The sequence below is a fragment of the Miscanthus floridulus genome, chromosome 3 (assembly GCF_019320115.1).
Source record: "Miscanthus floridulus cultivar M001 chromosome 3, ASM1932011v1, whole genome shotgun sequence".
In the NCBI taxonomy this organism is placed as follows: Eukaryota; Viridiplantae; Streptophyta; class Magnoliopsida; order Poales; family Poaceae; genus Miscanthus; species Miscanthus floridulus.
This window is the reverse complement of record NC_089582.1, coordinates 106623485-106641652: the sequence shown is the minus strand read 5'-3', so window position 1 is coordinate 106641652 and position 18168 is coordinate 106623485. Positions and strand designations below refer to the sequence as shown.

The 18168-nt window shown below is 49.1% G+C and overlaps 2 protein-coding genes across 3 annotated transcripts; both read right to left on the bottom strand.

Annotated features, from left to right (window-relative positions):
• Positions 1-4083: 4083 nt before the first annotated feature.
• Positions 4084-12414, bottom strand: LOC136544176 (patatin-like protein 2). The gene is made up of 8 exons (XM_066536424.1): positions 12286-12414; positions 11689-11870; positions 11483-11612; positions 10957-11124; positions 10681-10766; positions 10390-10474; positions 4456-4637; positions 4084-4368 (listed from the first exon to the last, which is right to left on the bottom strand). The coding sequence occupies exons 1-8, from the start codon at positions 12412-12414 to the stop codon at positions 4311-4313; spliced, it is 1020 nt and encodes a 339-aa protein (XP_066392521.1). The 3' UTR covers positions 4084-4310.
• On the bottom strand, positions 11743-18069 carry LOC136542027 (2-hydroxyisoflavanone dehydratase-like). Of its 2 annotated transcripts, XR_010780559.1 has the most exons (3): positions 16829-18067; positions 14905-15056; positions 12421-14000 (listed from the first exon to the last, which is right to left on the bottom strand). XR_010780559.1 is itself a non-coding variant. In XM_066534261.1 (2 exons), exon 1 carries the CDS (start codon positions 17832-17834, stop codon positions 16863-16865), a length of 972 nt encoding a protein of 323 aa, XP_066390358.1. In that variant the 5' UTR covers positions 17835-18069; the 3' UTR covers positions 11743-11870; positions 16829-16862. The 2 variants fall into 2 exon arrangements, 1 of the variants encoding a protein (XP_066390358.1); XM_066534261.1 differs by lacking the exons at positions 12421-14000; positions 14905-15056 and adding an exon at positions 11743-11870 and having other exon boundaries at positions 16829-18069.
• Between the last annotated feature and the right edge of the window lie 99 nt (positions 18070-18168).

The window sequence follows — 18168 nt, the reverse complement described above, 5'->3', positions numbered from 1 at the left end:
AGACGTCTTTGTCGAGTGTTTTTTTTGACACTCGGTAAAGAGGCTCTTTGCCGAGTGTTTTTTTAACACTCGGCAAAGAGCTTCTTTGCCGAGTGTTTTTTTTTACACTCAGCAAAGAGCTTCTTTGCCAAGTGTTTTTTTTTACACTCGGCAAAGAAAATTTCAAAGCACATTTTAAAGCAGTAAATTAATTCAAATCAAAAAGTTTTCAACTACAAAGTTGTATAACTCATCAAGATGTACAATGTTTGTTTTGGTCTTTTCTTCATACGACAAAGTGAAAATAAATTTGTTCACAAATCTAACATATTTCTCTGGTAGTTTATGAAACTACAAGAGATATATATAAGATTTGTGAACAATGTTAGAACGATCATGTCGGATAAATAGATGACCAAACAACCAAAATAAACTCTGTAGATCTCGAAAAGTTATGAAACTTTGTAATTGACAACTTTTTGATTTGAAAACATTTTGTCATGCAAAACTGTGTTTGAATTTCAAAATTTTAAAATTCAAATTTTGTAAACGACCTCGGATGGAAAAACTTCCTAAACTAAAAGTGTAGATCTCGAAAAGTTATGAAACATTGTAGTTGACAACTTTTTGATTTGAAAACATTTTGTCATGCAAAACTGTGTTTCAATTTTAAAATTTTAAAATTCAAATTTTGTAAACGACCTCGGATGGAAAAACTTCCTAAACTAAAAGTGTAGATCTCGAAAAGTTATGAAACTTTGTAGTTTACAACTTTTTTATTTGAAAACATCTTGTCATGCAAAACTGTGTTTGAATTTCAAAATTTTAAAATTCAAATTTTGTAAACGACCTCGGATGGAAAAACTTCCTAAACTAAAAGTGTAGATCTCGAAAAGTTATGAAACTTTGTAGTTTACAACTTTTTATTTGAATTCGTTTAGGGCCTCAAACATGCAATTTACACTCGATTTAGTATAATATATTGGGAACTAAAACGGAATCTAGACACAAGTGAGAGTGTGATGTAGTGGTAGAGGAGGTACGTGCACAGCGGGAGGTCTTAGGTTCGAATCGCGTCGGCCGTGTAGCCATGAAATTCACGCGAAAAATGTCGGAGATGGGTGGGCGCTGGCCGATGGGGGCCTCCATCGATAAAAAAAATTCTATTTTTTTTGGGTAAAAATCCCATTTTTTTCGGGTTTTTTCGGTTTCAACTTTGCCGAGTGCCCGATAAAAGACACTCGGCAAAGTTGGCTTTGCCGTCACTGTTTTTGGCAAGTGCTGTTCGTCGAGTGTTACACTCAGCGAACCATTTGCCGAGTGTTTTATGTATTTTGCCAAGTGTTTCGGACACTCGGCGGAGTCTGGTAGTGAATAGTCATCAACATTAACTATTTGGTCGAAAGCGACCGCAGATCCTATATATACACACAAAGACACAGGGACCGTACCAAACATGATTAACATTATTCACAAAAAAAAAAGGGAAACGAAAAGGAAATTTGCATTACACGTCCATGATGCACTATCTCATGTACAATCACAAGGAAAAACAAAGAAACATATGCATGTACATCAAGCAAATAAAGGCTTCTCGTTGATGTATATTCAACGGGCCGGGCGATGCCAGCGATCTTGTTGCCGATCCCTGGGCTGCATGTAACGAAGCAACGCGTGCAGATGATGATGACGATGATCGATGGATTGATGGCTTATAATTTGGAACGGATGGAGTATATTCATTTCAAGTTTTCAACGGGTGTTGCCAGCGATCTTGTTGCCGATCCCTGGGCTGTGTCCGGGAGCCGTGGGCCGCCCGTCGGTGGTCGCCATCATTCTGGCGGTGATCGTCGCTGTGAGACCTTGGACTGGAGGACGGCAACCACCGGCGCATGCTCCCTCGCCCGCGTGTTTCTCCGCCACCAGCAGCCTCCTCGCCTCGCCGGACGCCACGCTGCTCGACGACGTGAGGATTAAGACGACGATCACAATGCACGCCCAGGACGGCTTGACGAGACTGGCCATCTTAGCACGCGAGGAGTATGTGTGTGTGGAGTCTAGGCACTGGAATGTAGCCTGAGAACGGAGATGTTGCTCTGGTAGTCTGGTGCTAGCACTAGTAGTGTGATAGTGTCCTTGAGCTCCTTAGCGTGGTTTGGACTTAGGAGCGAGTTTGATTCGAGAGGGGCGATCTCTGCGACAATTTATAGGGAGATGAAGTGCTCATTGTGACACCCAAAACAAAAGGGCTATCAATACGAGGGGGCAGAACATGAAAGAGGGAGATAAATAAAAGAAATGTAAATGCAGGTGTCTACTCTTCAACCCATGTTAGTCCACCATCGCGCCATGTCACTTATTTCATGGCGCAGGTCACTTTCACCGCAATCCGAGGTTATTGTCACATGGTAATAACTAATAAGACTGCAGTCAAAAACTCTGTTCTTGCGCACGCGCACGTCGCTTGGAAAAGGAAAAAGAACTTCTAAAGCGTAATGATTCGGATCGGAAGGTGCCGCTACACTCACGTAAACTGTTGAAAATAACCTGAAATGCAGGACCACTACAGAAAGTGTTATTACAACATTATGTTTACTGCCATGTCTCTATCAGAAGAGGATTCAGAACCAGGGTGGCGCCAACTGAATCTCTGCGTCTGCATGGAACGCTCTGGGAATCTTCCCGTCTCTGACCAGCTGTGACCACGCACAGACAGAGACAGTAGCTAGGCGCCCATGGCAATGCCATCTGTGTTTAACTTGCATTGTGCTCCATCGATCACAGGGGGCCATCTTTTGACCGGCCACGCACATTCGCCGGCGGCAGAACTCCCGGGACCAAGGAACTCACCTTTTCATCATTAAACCTTTCAGCCTATGGGCGCCTGAGCTCCCAGGCGAAATAAAACATGGCCGGCCCGGCGACGGCCGACGGCCGGCGGCGTTGTAAAGTCACCTGCTCAAGGATCCAACCAACGGTTTAGGACACCCAACTAGCGCAGGCCACTATATTACGGGAAAAGGCTCCAAGAAAAAGCTCACGCCTGTCCTGTCAGGGGCAGGGCGATGGCGACCATTCTATATTGCCGGAAAAACTTGTCAAATGGGGCTTTTTCCGAAACGATGGTCCATGGGGTGCAGCCATGGGGCACTAAGGGGTGACCAAGTGCCGCCATGGCTGGCTGGCCGGAGCTCTGAGCTCTAGTTAATTGCAGCATATTTAGCCGCCATCCAGGGAAAGGGGAGGGCACTCCGATTCCAAATGCCACCTGTCTCTACTCTTTCTACCCAGTGCCACTCATCTGAACGTAGCTATAATATTAACAAAGGACTAGAGATATGTGCTTGTCGACAATTTGTATTCCTAAAGTTGCATGATACACCTACTTCCTGAGATTGACGAGATCTTTCGGTGCTCCCAAATCTATTGGTGATGGATGTTCAAGTCCTTTTCTTCAAGTTGCAGCTTCGCAGGGGCAAATGAGTAATGAGTGTTCTGTAGAGAACCACATGGCCGGCTACATCGTTTTGGAAGGCTATAGACGGTCTGTACCTATACCAATCCCAGCACCCTTGCCCCTTGGTTGCTGCAAAGGTCCGGGATCTGATCACAACTACCTCAGTGTTTGAAGTTTTATGTGGCAGCTAGCAATGTAATGAGGTGAAACTTTCATCAGAAGCTGACAGAATATCACAGATGATCCTCTTGCATTGACCATCCATAAAGTACGCCATAAAATATGAGCAGCTTTGCCTTTGATCCAGTGAACCCCTTGCTACACATTTGTCTAGACTGTACACGCTCCAAATCGAATGGAATTGATGTCATTCCGCCCATGCCCAACGGCAGAAGCCTACGCAAGTACCAAAGGCACAGCGATCTTTCTACAAAAAAATCTCATCTTGCCTGTTATTCAAAGCAAAGATCGATTAACCTATTTCTCTGAAGAAAGCGAGGCACAATCGTACCAGGTACTTGTTCCATGCAGCACTGCTGGGTATATCTGCTCCAATGTTTAAGTGCATGGCCGACCTGGAACCTTTTTCTTCCCTTGTCGGCTGAACCGCTGAATTAAAACCATCAATACTAACAAAACAATGATACAAGTAATCCAATGCTGATATTTATTAAAAAGAATATTAGTATTTTCCAATTTTTTACACGCTAAGCCAGCCGACAGAAGCCAACATCATCAATTTATAGTGTCAGCATGATCGCCTACAAATTGTTTTATTGTTACAATTCATATCAACAAATAATATCAACCATAATTCTTAATTGAAGTAATGCAGAGTTCTCTCAGTGTGTTGAAACAAGCATGAGGGTTTTCTTCATTTTGGCGATCTTGCCTTGCGAATTCGCCTTTCATCAGACAGCAGCTTCGCAAATCTGTAAATGCTAAACAGCTAAGTACATCCTATTTGGGTGTTCTAATGCAATCATCATTACGATAGGAGCTGTAGACGTAAAACTAACCTCTTTAGAGCCTCTTCGTTGGTCATCTCTGGCCTATGACAAGACGGCATCATATGGCCAGTTTCCAAGTTCGCCTGAGAGACAGGTTTCTTTAGTAGCATATCTCCAACTCTGGCAAGTTTCTCCATATTTTCCTTGGTCGCAACATCAACAGAGGACAGTGTCCCTGGTAGAATATCATCCTGTTATTTTGAAATAGTAATTTTTTAGATAAAACAAATCTATTAGCTCTGCAAACTAAATGTATCCACTGTTGTTATGACCGGCATCCCCTATGCTAGGCGCAGGCCCAATAGTGGCTAGGGGGCCGGTCTGTTAAGGGGCTTAGAGGCCCAATTTATTGCTTATTTGGTATTTTCTGAGAGATAGATATAGTTCCTTAATTATAGCATCTATAGGGAAGGATAAATATTTGTAATCTGAGGATGATTGGAATTAAGCAGAAAGCAACAATTAAGTTGCTGACTTCCCTTGGAAGCCAGCCGTCCCTGCCCTCTCTCCCTCACGTGAGCTCTAGGGCTGCAGCAGCCGCCGCCGCACTCTCGCTGCCACTGCCCCTCACCGACGTCGAGAGTACAGACCATGTCCTCCCCTCTTCCACCCCTATAACCTGCGCAGCAACTCCGGTAGGGCATCAAGTCCTATCAACCTGGTATCAGAGTTGTCAGGCCCTAATCCCACCAACAATCTGCCGCCACCGCCGCAATCACCTCCGCTGCCGCGGTGGTCACCACCTCGCCGCTGCCACCTGCCTCCGCGCCCGTGGCCCAGATGAAGCATGCGGCATAGATGACGCCGGAGCAGGTAGCTGCCGCCATCGGGGAGCTGACTCGCTCGGTGGCTGCAATCCAATCCTACCTAGCCGACGCACCACCGCCGCCGCTGCCGCCGCCGCAACCGGCTGCGACCACCCTACCAGCGGTGCGGCCGTATGGGATGCCCTACTCCAGCACGACGGTCGTTCCCATCCATCTCCTCCGGATGCCGCCTTCCCCTTCGCCGATTCCATCGTGGACTTTAGCCTCGACGACCAGTCCGATGTACACCATGGCGACCTCTCCGGCTGCGACATCAGTAGTGCCACCGCCCACTACCGCCGTTGTGGTCTTCCACGAGGGACCCCAGGCTGATGGCTTTTCCTATGGGGGTTCCGACGGCCCCCTCTTCTATGGACCTGGGCACCTAGGTGTGAGTACCTCCCTGTCCACAGGCAGTGTTCCGGAGCCCTTCGTCCAGGGCGCGCATGGGGCCCCTCAGGGTGCTCACCCTCCGCGTTTCTACAAGCTCGAGTTTACGACCTACGATGGCTCTGAAGACCCCCTGAATTGGCTCAATCACTGTGAGCAATTTTTTTCGAGGGCAGCGTACCCTCGCCTCAGATCGCACCTGGCTCGCGTCCTATCATCTGACTGGTGCGGCACAGACATGATATTACACCTTGGAGCAGGATGAGGGCATGCCCACTTGGGACCGTTTCAAGGAGCTGTGCAATCTGCAGTTCGGGCCAGCGGTTCGTAACACCAGACTGTCCGAACTCGCCCGCCTTCCGTTCACCTCCACGATGCAGGGCTACTCGGCTCGCTTCAACGCCGTGCTCTGCCATGCCCGCAATCTCTCAGCCCCGCAGAAGGCTGAGCTGTTTGTGGGCTGCCTCCCGGAACATAGCAAAGTCGACGTGGAGCTTCGGGAGCCCCAGGACCTTCAGACGGCCATGCATCTAGCCCGGGCGTTCGAGCGCCGGGCTAATGCCACTATGCCGGCCATAGGACAGCGTGGCGCCCGGCCACCCCAGCGGCCAGGTCTTCCAGTGCCCCCTCGACCCCCGGCACCCCCTCCGGTAGCTCTCGGCGCGGCTGCTGTTCCAGCAACAGCAAGGTCAGCAGCCCCTGCTCGGCCTTTCCGTCGTCTGTCTCCAGCCGAGCAATTGGAGCGTCGCCGCTAGGGTCTCTGCTATAACAGCGACGAGCCGTATGTGCGCGGCCATGTGTGTCCATGGCTCTTTTATCTAGAGTCCACGAATTTTCTCGACAACGAGGTTCCCACGGAGGTGGCTATGGTAGCAGCCTTCCAGGAGGATGCCACACCCCATAAGGTTGTTCCTGCCACCGTCCAAGAGCCCGCAGCCCAGCCCACCGTCTCCCTGTATGCCATCGCTGGCATCCGGACTGAGAATGCCATGCTCCTCCCGGTCCATGTTCATGGCCATCGTCTCGTGGCACTCCTCGACTCGGGCTCGACGCACAACTTCATCAACGCCGACCTCATGCGCCGCCTGCGCCTCTCCACCACGCCCCATCCTTCCATGCGGGTGCTGGTGGCTAACGGGGACCGTGTGCCCTGCGAAGGGGTCGCCCGTGACGTCGCTCTCGCCATTGGTGGGGAGGAGTTTACCATCAGCTGCTTCAGCATCAATCTCGGGGGGTTCGATCTCATCCTCGGCATCGAGTACCTCCGCACCTTGGGTCCTATTCTCTGGGACTTTGAGGATCTATGCATGGCATTCACCCGAGGCGGCCGGCGTATTCTGTGGAAGGGCATTGGCTCTCCCCGCGACGACATTCAGGAGCCAGCCACGAGGGCAGTCACGGCTGCCCCATCACAGCACCTGTTGGACCGCCTCCTCCACCAGTTCGGGCCGGTCTTCGACGAACCGCAGGGGCTGCCACCGGCGCGGCCATATGATCACCGCATCCACCTGCTTTCGAGCACAGCACCGGTCGTGGTTCGTCCCTACCGCTACCCACAGCTACAGAAGGATGAGCTGGAACGACAGTGTGCAGCCATGCTCGCCCAAGGCATCATTAGACCGAGCACGTCCCCGTTCTCTGCCCCCGTGCTGTTGGTGCGCAAGGCGGATAACTCCTAGCGTTTTTGCATCGACTACCGCGCTCTCAACGCCAAGACATCCAAAGACAAGTTCCCGATCCCGGTGGTTGATGAGCTCCTCGACGAACTGCATGGCGCCAGGTTTTTCACCAAGCTCGACTTGCGCTCGGGCTACCATCAGGTGCGGATGCATCCTGACGACGTCGCCAAAATAGTGTTCCGCACACACCACGAGCACTTTGAGTTTCTAGTGATGCCATTCAGCCACTCCAACGCTCCGGCAACGTTCCAGGCCCTGATGAACGACGTGCTTCACCCCTTCCTCCGTAGGTTCGTGCTGGTGTTCTTCGATGACATCCTCATTTTTAGCTCTTCATGGGCAGAGCACTTGCAGCACATCAGCATCGTCCTCGACGCGTTACGGGCGCACAGGCTCCACATCAAGCGGTCCAAATGCTCATTTGGGGCCTCCCCGGTGGCGTACCTCGGCCATGTGATTTCAGCGGGCGGTGTCGCCATGGACGTCGACAAGGTGGCCACTATGGCATTGTAGCCGACCCCATGGTCCGCCCGTGGCCTGCGCGGCTTCCTGGGCCTCGCCGGCTACTATCGGAAGTACATCCACGACTTCGGCGTCATCGCGGCCCCGCTGACTCACCTCCTGCGCAAGGATGCGTTCGCTTGGTCCGATGAGGCGGACACGGCGTTCCAGGCGCTCAAGCGGGCTCTGTCTACAGGCCCCGTACTCCAGATGTCCGACTTCGCAAAGCAGTTCACCGTGGACTATGATGCGTCCGACATCGGGTTCGGCGCGGTTCTCCACCAGGACGACGGACTGCTCGCCTTCTTCAGCCGGCCGTTCGCTGCACGTCATCTCAAGCTCGCGGCTTATGAACGTGAGCTGATCGGGCTCGTTCAGGCCGTCCGCCACTGACGGCCATACCTGTGGGGGCGTCACTTTTTGGTCCTCACGGATCATTACAGCCTCAAGTTCTTGCTGGACCAACGCCTCTCCACCATGCCGCAGCACCAATGGATCAGTAAGTTGTTTGGGTTCGACTTCACCGTGGAATATCGCCCCGGACGGCTTAACACCGTGGCGGATGCTCTGTCCCGCCGCGACGTCGAGGACGGTGCTGCTTCAGGGGCGGCTGTGCACTTGCTATCCATGCCGACATTCGCCCTCCTCGACGACATCCACGCGGCTACAGCAGCAGCCGAGGATGCTCGGCTTCTCCTTCAGCGCCTCCAGGAAGGCGCGCTGGCCGCACCTTGGCGCATCGACGACGGTCTCCTGCTCCACGGTGTTCGCATATTTGTGCCAGCTTATGATGACATGCGCCATCAGGTGCTCCTCCTGGCTCACTCGGCGGGCCATGAGGGAGTCTAGAAGACGCTCCATCGCCTGTGCTCGGACTTCTACATCCCAGGCGACCGCGCTCTTGTCAAAGACTTCGTGCGGGCGTGCACTGTGTGTCAGCGGAACAAGACGGAGTCCCTGTAGCTCGCCGGATTATTGCAGCCCCTCGACATCCCATCCCAGGTTTGGGCGGACATCTCGATGGATTTTATCGAGGGCCTGCCCAAGGTCGGCGGTAAATCCGTCATTCTCACGATGGTCAACAGATTCTCCAAGTACGCGCACTTCATCGCCCTCGGCCATCCATACTCCGCCGCTTCGGTTGCACGTGCATTCTTCGACGACATTGTTCGTTTGCGTGGGTTCCCTTCTTCCATCGTTAGCGACAGGGACCTAGTTTTCACTGGTCATGTGTGGCGTGACCTCTTCAAGATGGCCGGCGTCATGCTACGCATGAGCATGGCCTTCCACCCGCAGACAGACGGTCAATCTAAGGTGGTCAATAAGGTCATCGCAATGTATCTTCGATGTGTCACAGGTGACCAGCCGCAAGCATGGGTGGACTGGCTGCCCTAGGCGGACGGTCAGTCTGAGGTGGTCAATAAGGTCATCGCAATGTATCTTCGGTGTCACAGGTGACTGGCCGTGAGCATGGGTGGACTGGCTGCCCTGGGCGGAGTACTGCTACAATACCTCCTTCCACATGGCACTGCGCGCCACACCTTTTGAGGTGGTCTACGGCCGGCCACCCCCAGCCATCTTGTCCTACACGGCCAGGTCGGCTAGAATGGACACGGTGGACGGCCTTCTTCGGGAGCTCGACGAGGTGCTCGCGGAGATTCGGGAAAGGCTTCTCCAAGCACAGCAGCTATCCAAGAAATACTACGATGCATCCCACCGCGATCGGGAGTTTGCCGTTGGGGATTGGGTATGGTTGCGCCTGCTCCACCGCGCTGCCCAGTCCCTCGAGCCCCGCGCCAAAGGGAAGCTTGGCCCTCTCTACGCCGGTCCGTTCCAAGTGCTAGAGCGCATCGGCCAAGTGGCGTACCACCTCCAGCTTCCGGAGGGCGCCCGTCTGCATGATGTCTTCCATGTGGGGCTGCTGAAGCCCCATAAAGGTGATCCCCCAGTGGCTCCTGCTCCTCTGCCGCCGACATCGGATGGCTGGCTGTTGCCAGCTCCGGAACGTGCCCTTCGTGCACAACTTCGACGAGACGTGTGGAACATGCCTGTCAAATGGCGCGGCCTGCCAGCGGAGGACGCAACATGGGAGCCTCTCCAGCATCTTCGCGACGTCTACCCCGACTTCTAGCTCGAGGACGAGCTGTTTGCGCAGGCGGGGAGAGATGTTATGACCGGCATCCCCTATGCCAGGCGCAGGCCCAATAGTGGCTAGAGGGCTGGTCTGTTAAGAGGTTTAGAGGCCCAATTTATCGCTTATTTGGTATTTTCTTAGAGATAAATATAGTTTCTTAATTATAGCATCTATAAGGAAGGATAAATACTTGTAATCTAGGGATGATTGGAATTAAGCAGAAAAGCAACAATTAAGTTGCTGGCTTTCCTTGGGAGCCAGCCGTCCCTGCCCTCTCTCCCTCACGTGAGCTCTAGGGCTACAACAGCAGCAGCCGCACTCTCGCCGCCACAGCCCCTCGCCGATGTCGAGAGTACAGACCACTCCTCTCTTCCACCCCTATAACCTGCGCAGCAACTCCGGTAGGGCATCAAGTCCTATCAACTGTACTCACCTGAATCCTCAGATAGTTTTGCTCAGAATGCAAGGCTTTGAAAACAGCAGAGATATGGATATCCACCATTGCCCTGTTCGCTTGGCTGATAAGCTATGGCTGAAAGTACTGTTGGCTGATTTGTTGTGAAAGAAAAATATTGTTCGTTGGCTGAAAAAATACGGCTTATAAGCCAAATGAGTGGATCCACTGCCAAGCAACCAACCCAACACTCCCCATGATTTAGCCGTTTGTGCATTGCAGTTTGCTTCAAACTTTGCTGAGCCTGTGCCTAGTAAAATGACCAAAAACCGGCCATAATCCATAGGTTTTATTGGGAAGAAATCTGAGTTTTCCTTGAATATCTGCTTGGTTACTTCTCCAATGGCAACTAAAGCCTAAACAAAAGAAAGATAAATTAGATTTCCTTAAAAAGTTCAAAGTTACTTTTAATTTCTGAATCACATACTATGTTGATACTTTGCAAGATTTTACACATATAAGAACTGCAAATAATTTATCAACCTTGCATCATGATTGAATTGCAAATTTCTGATACTAATGCATAATTACTGATAAATGTAGCACCGGATTATTGGCAGCTACTCCTCCATCAATAAGATGGAACTCCTTGGTGTTCCCATGGCGATCTTCTCTCTTGAAGTAGTATGCAGGAAGATAAGTTGGAGCAGCAGATGCGCTGATACAAATATCTGATAGTAGAGCATCCATTGTGCTGTAATTCTCATTCTTAACCTATGATATAAAAGAAAATGCCCATTGTCATGTAAATTTTAAGCATGGAGGATGAACGGAAGTCCCTGTTATTCACTCCTAGATTTTTCCCCTTGATTTATTCTAACACCAGTTGAAGTGTTTTTATTTGAGTAGCAAACATTTCATACACGGCTGAAGTTATTTGGTTCTAACTCATTGTCATAAACATGCAGAGATCTATAGTGTATTCATAAGTCATACAATGTGTTACAGTATGAATCACCCCTCTTCACAGGATAGAGAGGGATGGATTGGGTACGGGTGAGAGAGAGAGCCACACCTCATAGGATGAGAAAATAATAGGTTGTAGCCGCTTGATGTCGAAAGTTGGTATTACCACATCTGTTAAAGTCTCATGCAGCCTGGTGATTCCTAACTTCTTTCTGACAATTTCATGAAGGTACTTACCATCATAGGAAGGTCCTGACAGCGATTGAAATATCCTCATTATCCTACCGAATGGACCCCTAAAGAAAGACCAAAAAAACGTTGACCAGAAAAGTTTGCAATCCAATTAACAAGAACAATAAGATATGTATTCACCTCTGCTGTGGGAAAATCTTAGGAGCATGGTTCATATAAAATGCTTGAATATCCTTGGCTGCAAAGAGTGGCCTGTTTGTATTGTTTGGTGCAACCAGCATTGAGGTGACAAGCCCCCCTGTGCTGGTCCCAGCAATGACATAGAAGTAATCTGCTAACCTGGCTTCCTCTCCATCAAGTTTCTTTATCAATTAAGAAGAACAGTTTTACATAAGAATCCATCAAGAGAACATTTAGCATATTAAAAATAGGATGGCACTCCTAATTCTGACTGCAACGCAAATTGCGACAGGCTTTCAAGATTTACTCAGGTTTTATGAAAGTCATAATCTATTAAGGTTTAAGTTAACAATGCTTCTCCAGAATTATCGCCCACGATGGAATATAGTTGTGAATTGGGTTTAATTCTAAATGGTTTGTACTTTGAACTAGCATATCAACAAATTTTGGACTCTACAAATGCACTTATCACCCTCATGCGAGCAACATATGCAATAGGGAGTTCTAAACCATCATATCTCTCACTAAGTTAGTGTTGCCTAGGCAATCATACGATACATGAAACCACATTGCCCAGTTCTGCTTCTACAGATTTACCTGCAACTCTGGTTCCAGAAAGGTGAGAACAACAGCCGGAATGATTCCTCGAATGCCTCCACCATCAATAGAAAGAATAGTTACAAGGTTGCCATAAGTTGGTGGCTGGATGAGTTTTCCTTTCTCCATATTCTGAGTCTCTCTAAGGGCCGGTTTAACACAATTGAACCTTCACCAAGGACAATCAGGATGCCAAGGATGCTGAAATATATGTACAGGACAAGTATTTATAGGCTTCGAGATGAGAAATTTCAAGGTATTGGCAGGCAAAGGAACTGGCTAAACATAAAGAGACGAGATGTTTCCAAGAGGATCTATACATTCAGTGGTTAGCCATTATGCACAACTTAAACGTGGGATAATATCATGACCAATATGGCAACATGTCAAATACTCCATTCCTAAGTGCAAACGTACAAGTCAAATGTTTGAAACATTGTTAAGGGTGGCTAGGTTAGGGTGTTTTAAAGGAACACAAATAGTCACCTAAGTAAAATTATAATGCTTATTATAATATTTCTAGGAATGGAAAATGTGGTTCTCTTTATTGTAACGACTGAGATGCTTGCATTTGTGAGAAACAATTATCATTTTGGGGGGAATAAACATCCCTTTCTGAGTTGCCCTTGAGCTAAGGGATCTACTAATGCCCTGAAGGCACTGCTAGAAAAAGGAAATTGTCACCATCCAATGCTTTAGTTATGATGGAAAACTAGTACTCACTTATTCAGAACCAAAAGAAAGCAAGCCTCTGCACTATTTCAAGTTTTCAACCTCAGCTTGCGCCGATGCATGCAACCCTGTCAAAGGTGACAAATTCCATGTGCTATTTCATGCTGATTGACTAAGATACCAAGATCAGGAAGAAGCTCGCTGCTGCATAGTTGACTGTGGACATCATGCAGCTATAGGGAAACAACCAGAATAGCATATTACATTTAATTTATCACAGATTTTATTACATGGATAGTTGTTGCATCATTGCTGAGGTATGTTCATTCCTTTTATACGCAAATGATTATTTTCTGTTCTCCACATCACATGAACTAACAGAAAGGTTATAACTTTTTTCCTTGGATCAATGAAGGGACAAGCTGTAGACTTCCAGGTTTCCATAGGGTAAAAGTGTAATCAAATTTCATATATTAGGTAAGGTCACATGCTAAGACTAAATATCATCTCATGATTAAGGATTCAAGACTCTTTGGGCAAAGAGAAATCTAAAGGATAGATGTTTGATTTCCAAAAGGTGTAAAGAACAAAAGAATGAAGATGACTGTGCAGGGAGTATTGTGGATCCAATAGTTAACATTAAAACATAAAATTAGTGCAGCTGATAATACAAACTTAGGTGAACCTATATGCACATGGAAAAATGAAATTTGCTACATAGTTTAAGTACAAAAAAGGAAGGTACATGACATCAACGCTGTGTATTATGAGAAATTATCATGTCAGTAGTAAGAGGTTAGACATCTTTATATGCGGATAGCGCGGCAATCTTCATTAATGAGAGCAAGCCTGACTTAGATGTGGTCAAAGGAATTCTGCAGGCTTTTGGTAATATCACCGGCCTAGTCACCAATTTTGAGAAGAGCTCCATCCATCCGATTAGATGTGAGAACATCAACCTACAGGAAATACTCCAACACTTTCCTGGTACCTGCAGCTCTTTCCCATGCAAATATCTAGGCCAGTAGCTTCACACACGCTCCCTGCAAAAAATCCACATTCAACCGCTAATTGAAAAAAAATGGCCAGCGACTACTGGCCTGAAAAGGTAGACTTCTAAACAGAGATGGGCGCCTAACGCTGGTCACATCAGTCCTCTCAGCAATTCTGACTTACCATCAGACCGTCTTTCCTCTCGCAAAGTGGGCAAGAAAGCAAATTGACAAGATCGGCCATGTGTTCCTATGGAAAGGAGAAGGAAAGGCAAACGGTGGACACTGCTTGGTAAATTGGCCAACAGTCTACATGCAAAAGAACCTCTGTGGTCTTGGGCTCTTGGCGTGGTAGATTTGGAAATTTTGGGAGGGTGTTGCGCCTCGATGGCTGTGGCAAGAATGGAAAGAATTGGACAAGCCTTGGGTAGGCTCAGAGCTTCCATGCAAGCCTGAAGACCACTTGCTGTTCAACGCATCCACAACCATAACCACTGGCAATGGTTCGAGGGCAAAGTTCTGGCACCACAACTGGCTTGATGGCATGGCCCCAAAATACTTGGCACCTCACCTCTTCGTCCTGGTTAAGAGAAAAAACTGAACGGTGCAACAAGAGCTAAATAGCAACACCTGGTGCAGACAACTTCAAGGAAAGATCACAACGGCTGTTTTTTTTTTTAGAACAGATCACAACGGCTGTTGAGGTGGAGGAATTTGTCTCACTTTGGATTAGGCTACAGGGGGTACATTTGGATCCATTAACTGAGGATACCATCGGTTGGAAATGGACGGCGGATGGCGTCTACACCACCCATTCAGCTTACCGTGCACAATTCTTTGGGGTGGTCAAGTGGGATCACACAAAACTCATTTGGCGGGCTCACACTGAAAATAGATGCAAGTTGTTTGCTTGGATCCTAATTCAAAACAAACAGCTAACAGCAGATAACCTCACCGTCAGGAGTTGGCCGCACCCGACCAGCTGTCCATTATGCAACGGACCTCCAGAAACAGGCCATCATCTTTGCCTCCTTTGCCCCTTTGCGCAGATGGTCTGGTTGCAAGTGTCCACCTGGGAGAATTTGGTGATCTCGCAGCAAGCGCTACCTACAGATTTCGACAATATCAAAGACTGGTGGGAAGCTGCAGCACATTCATTTCATCAAAGCCAAAGGCGCAAATTTAATGGGATGGCCATTTACATCATGTGGAACTTATGGAAGGAAAGAAACCGAAGAGTCTTTCAAAACGAGTATTGCACTGTGTTGCAGGTCACGGAGTTGGCAAAGGAGTGCTAAGCTCAATACAGAAGGGCACCAGACCTTGAGGAGTAAACTTTTGTGGCTTTATGGTTTGGGAAAAAAATTGGGTGAGGACCATCCCTACCGGGTCGTGGTGCGGACTGTTCGACTGACATGTGGGCCACCATATCATTTTAACCGCACGCATGGTAAATTAGATGCCCCATGGTCCACGCGTCGGCTGCACATCCGCATCGTGTTTTGGTGAGGACCATCCCTACCGAATTTTTTTCCGTGGTTTGGGGGGAGGGGGCCTGGGGGAGAGCCCTTACAGAGAGCTGCCCCCAAGCTTGAGCTTTTAATTCATTCCTCTTGTACATTTTATTCCACTTAATTGAAAGGCAGAGCTCCAGCCAATTTCTTTCAAAAAAAAAGTAGTAAGAGGTTAGAATTTAAGTGAAGCAAGCAGTGCCTTCCAAGGAAATCCATCATATCTGTTTGAAATTTTGAAGAATATCTTATACCTTTACAAGATAAAGAAGATTTGCATATAGATCACAAATGCAAGAAATTCGATATGATAGCTACTAGTAAAATGTGGTGAATGGTGATTCAGCTTCTGGTCAATTTGCTGTCAAATTTGGCTCCTGGCACCACAGGAGTCGACTTCTTGTGCAGTTCTTTTTCAAAAAAAAATTCTTTCCTCATGAGAACGAACATATGCACAATGGTCAACCCTAACTCAATCGTTGATACTGCAACAGATCAAATCAATACAGCATTTCTCTGTAAATTCTACCAAGATCCTTCGGTTCATGCATATCACAAAATTTACGTGTATAACTTATATCTTGCTCAAACAGCATGCCTTTTGAAAGATGATAAAGGCAAGTGTGTTTGGTCAATGAAAGCACAAAGACAAGTCAGGGAAGCAGTATTTCTCAAAGCCCCATGATGCAGCAATGGAAGTAAAAGATTGATCAAGACATCATGCATGCCTTGTACGACAAACAAAACACGCCTAGGATACCTGAAGGTGGATATCACATCAAATAAGTTGGTCCAAGAGAAATTCTCCCCATATTGATTTGTTTTACAACTGTTGGGTTATGATCCATCGTAGGTGGCTGCTCCTGGACTGTTGCATGTGAGACTACCAGCCATTTCTCCCATTTGTGCAGGAACACTGCTCTAGTACGAGAAGCCTCACGACTCATGTATACTAAATGACTGCTCATGTTATGCAACAAAGTCACCAGGGCTGTACTAAAGAGAATATTAGCAATGCTAGGATTTTGTCATAAACTTTAGTCAGGCAAAGCAAATACAGATTGCATAGGTATACCCAATCTGGGTCTTGCACCAATAGACATTAACCCAAAGGTAAGTCTAATACAGCTCAGTTATAACCCCTTCTTCTGATGGAATTTGAGAATCTGGAACCCATACCCAAGCCTTCATTAACGTTATGAAATATCTAGTAGATAAATAAAATCAAGGACTAACTGTAACTCAGGAACAAAAGGAGTATAGACTGTATAGAGTAGACATATCTATGAAAAAAATCAAAACATGCATATCCTTAGTCAAAACTCGAAACGAAAATGTAACCAAACATCAGATTTGAGAACAATGCACCATGGCCGCGTGAAGGAGTGGACAAACGGAGATGTCATCCATAGCTCAGAAACTCAGCGATGACCCGGACTTGCGCCTCCGCCTCTGCGCTCATGGGACACGAGAGATGGAAACCGTGTCCTTGGCCGTCCGCCTCCCAGTCCTCCACCTCCCCACGCCACCCACTTCCCTTCAGCTTCTCACAATACAGCCTTCCTCTGCCCCTCATCGGGTCCTTTCCCCCGACGCACACCAGCACGCGCCGGCACCCCAAGCTAGCGAGATTGGGGGCGCCCTCTGCCATCGGATTGATCAATGGGTCGCCGTCGCACCCGCTCGTGCCCGGGCACACCACCGGCCACAGCCGGACGAGCTCGCGGAGCAACGCTACGCCCATCTCGTCCGTCTCGGAGCTCTCGCCTCCCAGGAAGTAGGGATGGATCAGAACGAGCGAGCTGAGCTTCACGTCGTGGCCCAGCTCCTCGCTGCCAGCGCGCATCGCGGCGTGGTGCGCAATGTTGGCGCCCGCGCTCTCTCCGCCGACGTGGACGCGCCCGAGGTCCGCGTAGGCGGTCAGCCAGGGCTCCGGCCCCCGGCCCGCGGCGTGCGCGGCCACCCACTGGAGCGCAGCCCACGCGTCCCCGTAGAGCGCGGGGACCGGATGCTCCGGCGCGAGGCGGTATTCCACCGACACGACGATTACGCCGGCCGCCGCGGCGAGCCGGTTGGCGTGGGCGTGCACCGCCGCGTCGAACGCCGAACCGAGGCAGAACCCGCCGCCGTGGAAGAACACCAGGACGGGGAGCTTGCCGGGGCAGGGGGGCGCCGGGAGGTAAATGCGAGCCGATACGCTGGCGTCTGCGAGGATGACGACGTCCTTTGAGGAGACGCCGGTGGTGGCGTCAGTAGAGGGCGGGGCGAAGTCGACCGGCAGGAAGCGCTCGACGCGGCCGCTCTTGTACACGCGTATGAAGCCGGGGGCGTCGAGGATAACCTCGTCGCTGTCGCCAGCGTCGGCGTTGGACATGGCGTTGGGGAGATTGTAATATGGCACGAAAGGGACCGCAGAAATCGAACCCTAGAGCTAGAAAGGTTTACTTCATTATTTGGTGTTGGATGTGATGTGCGGCGGAGAGCCGGAGACCCAGCGGCACCGAGCTGTCCGCCGACCGCCGACGACGCGGACGCGGCGCAGTCGTGGGCTCGTGGCCAGTGACTCCAATGAGCACGAGTGGGGATCAGATCAGATCTGAGATTTCGAACCATTCCAAATCTAACTACTCACTGACGTGGGCCACATGGACCATTCTCAGTTGAGCCCATCCAAAACGCCAAACCGGGCCGCTGAATCGCTGATCTGT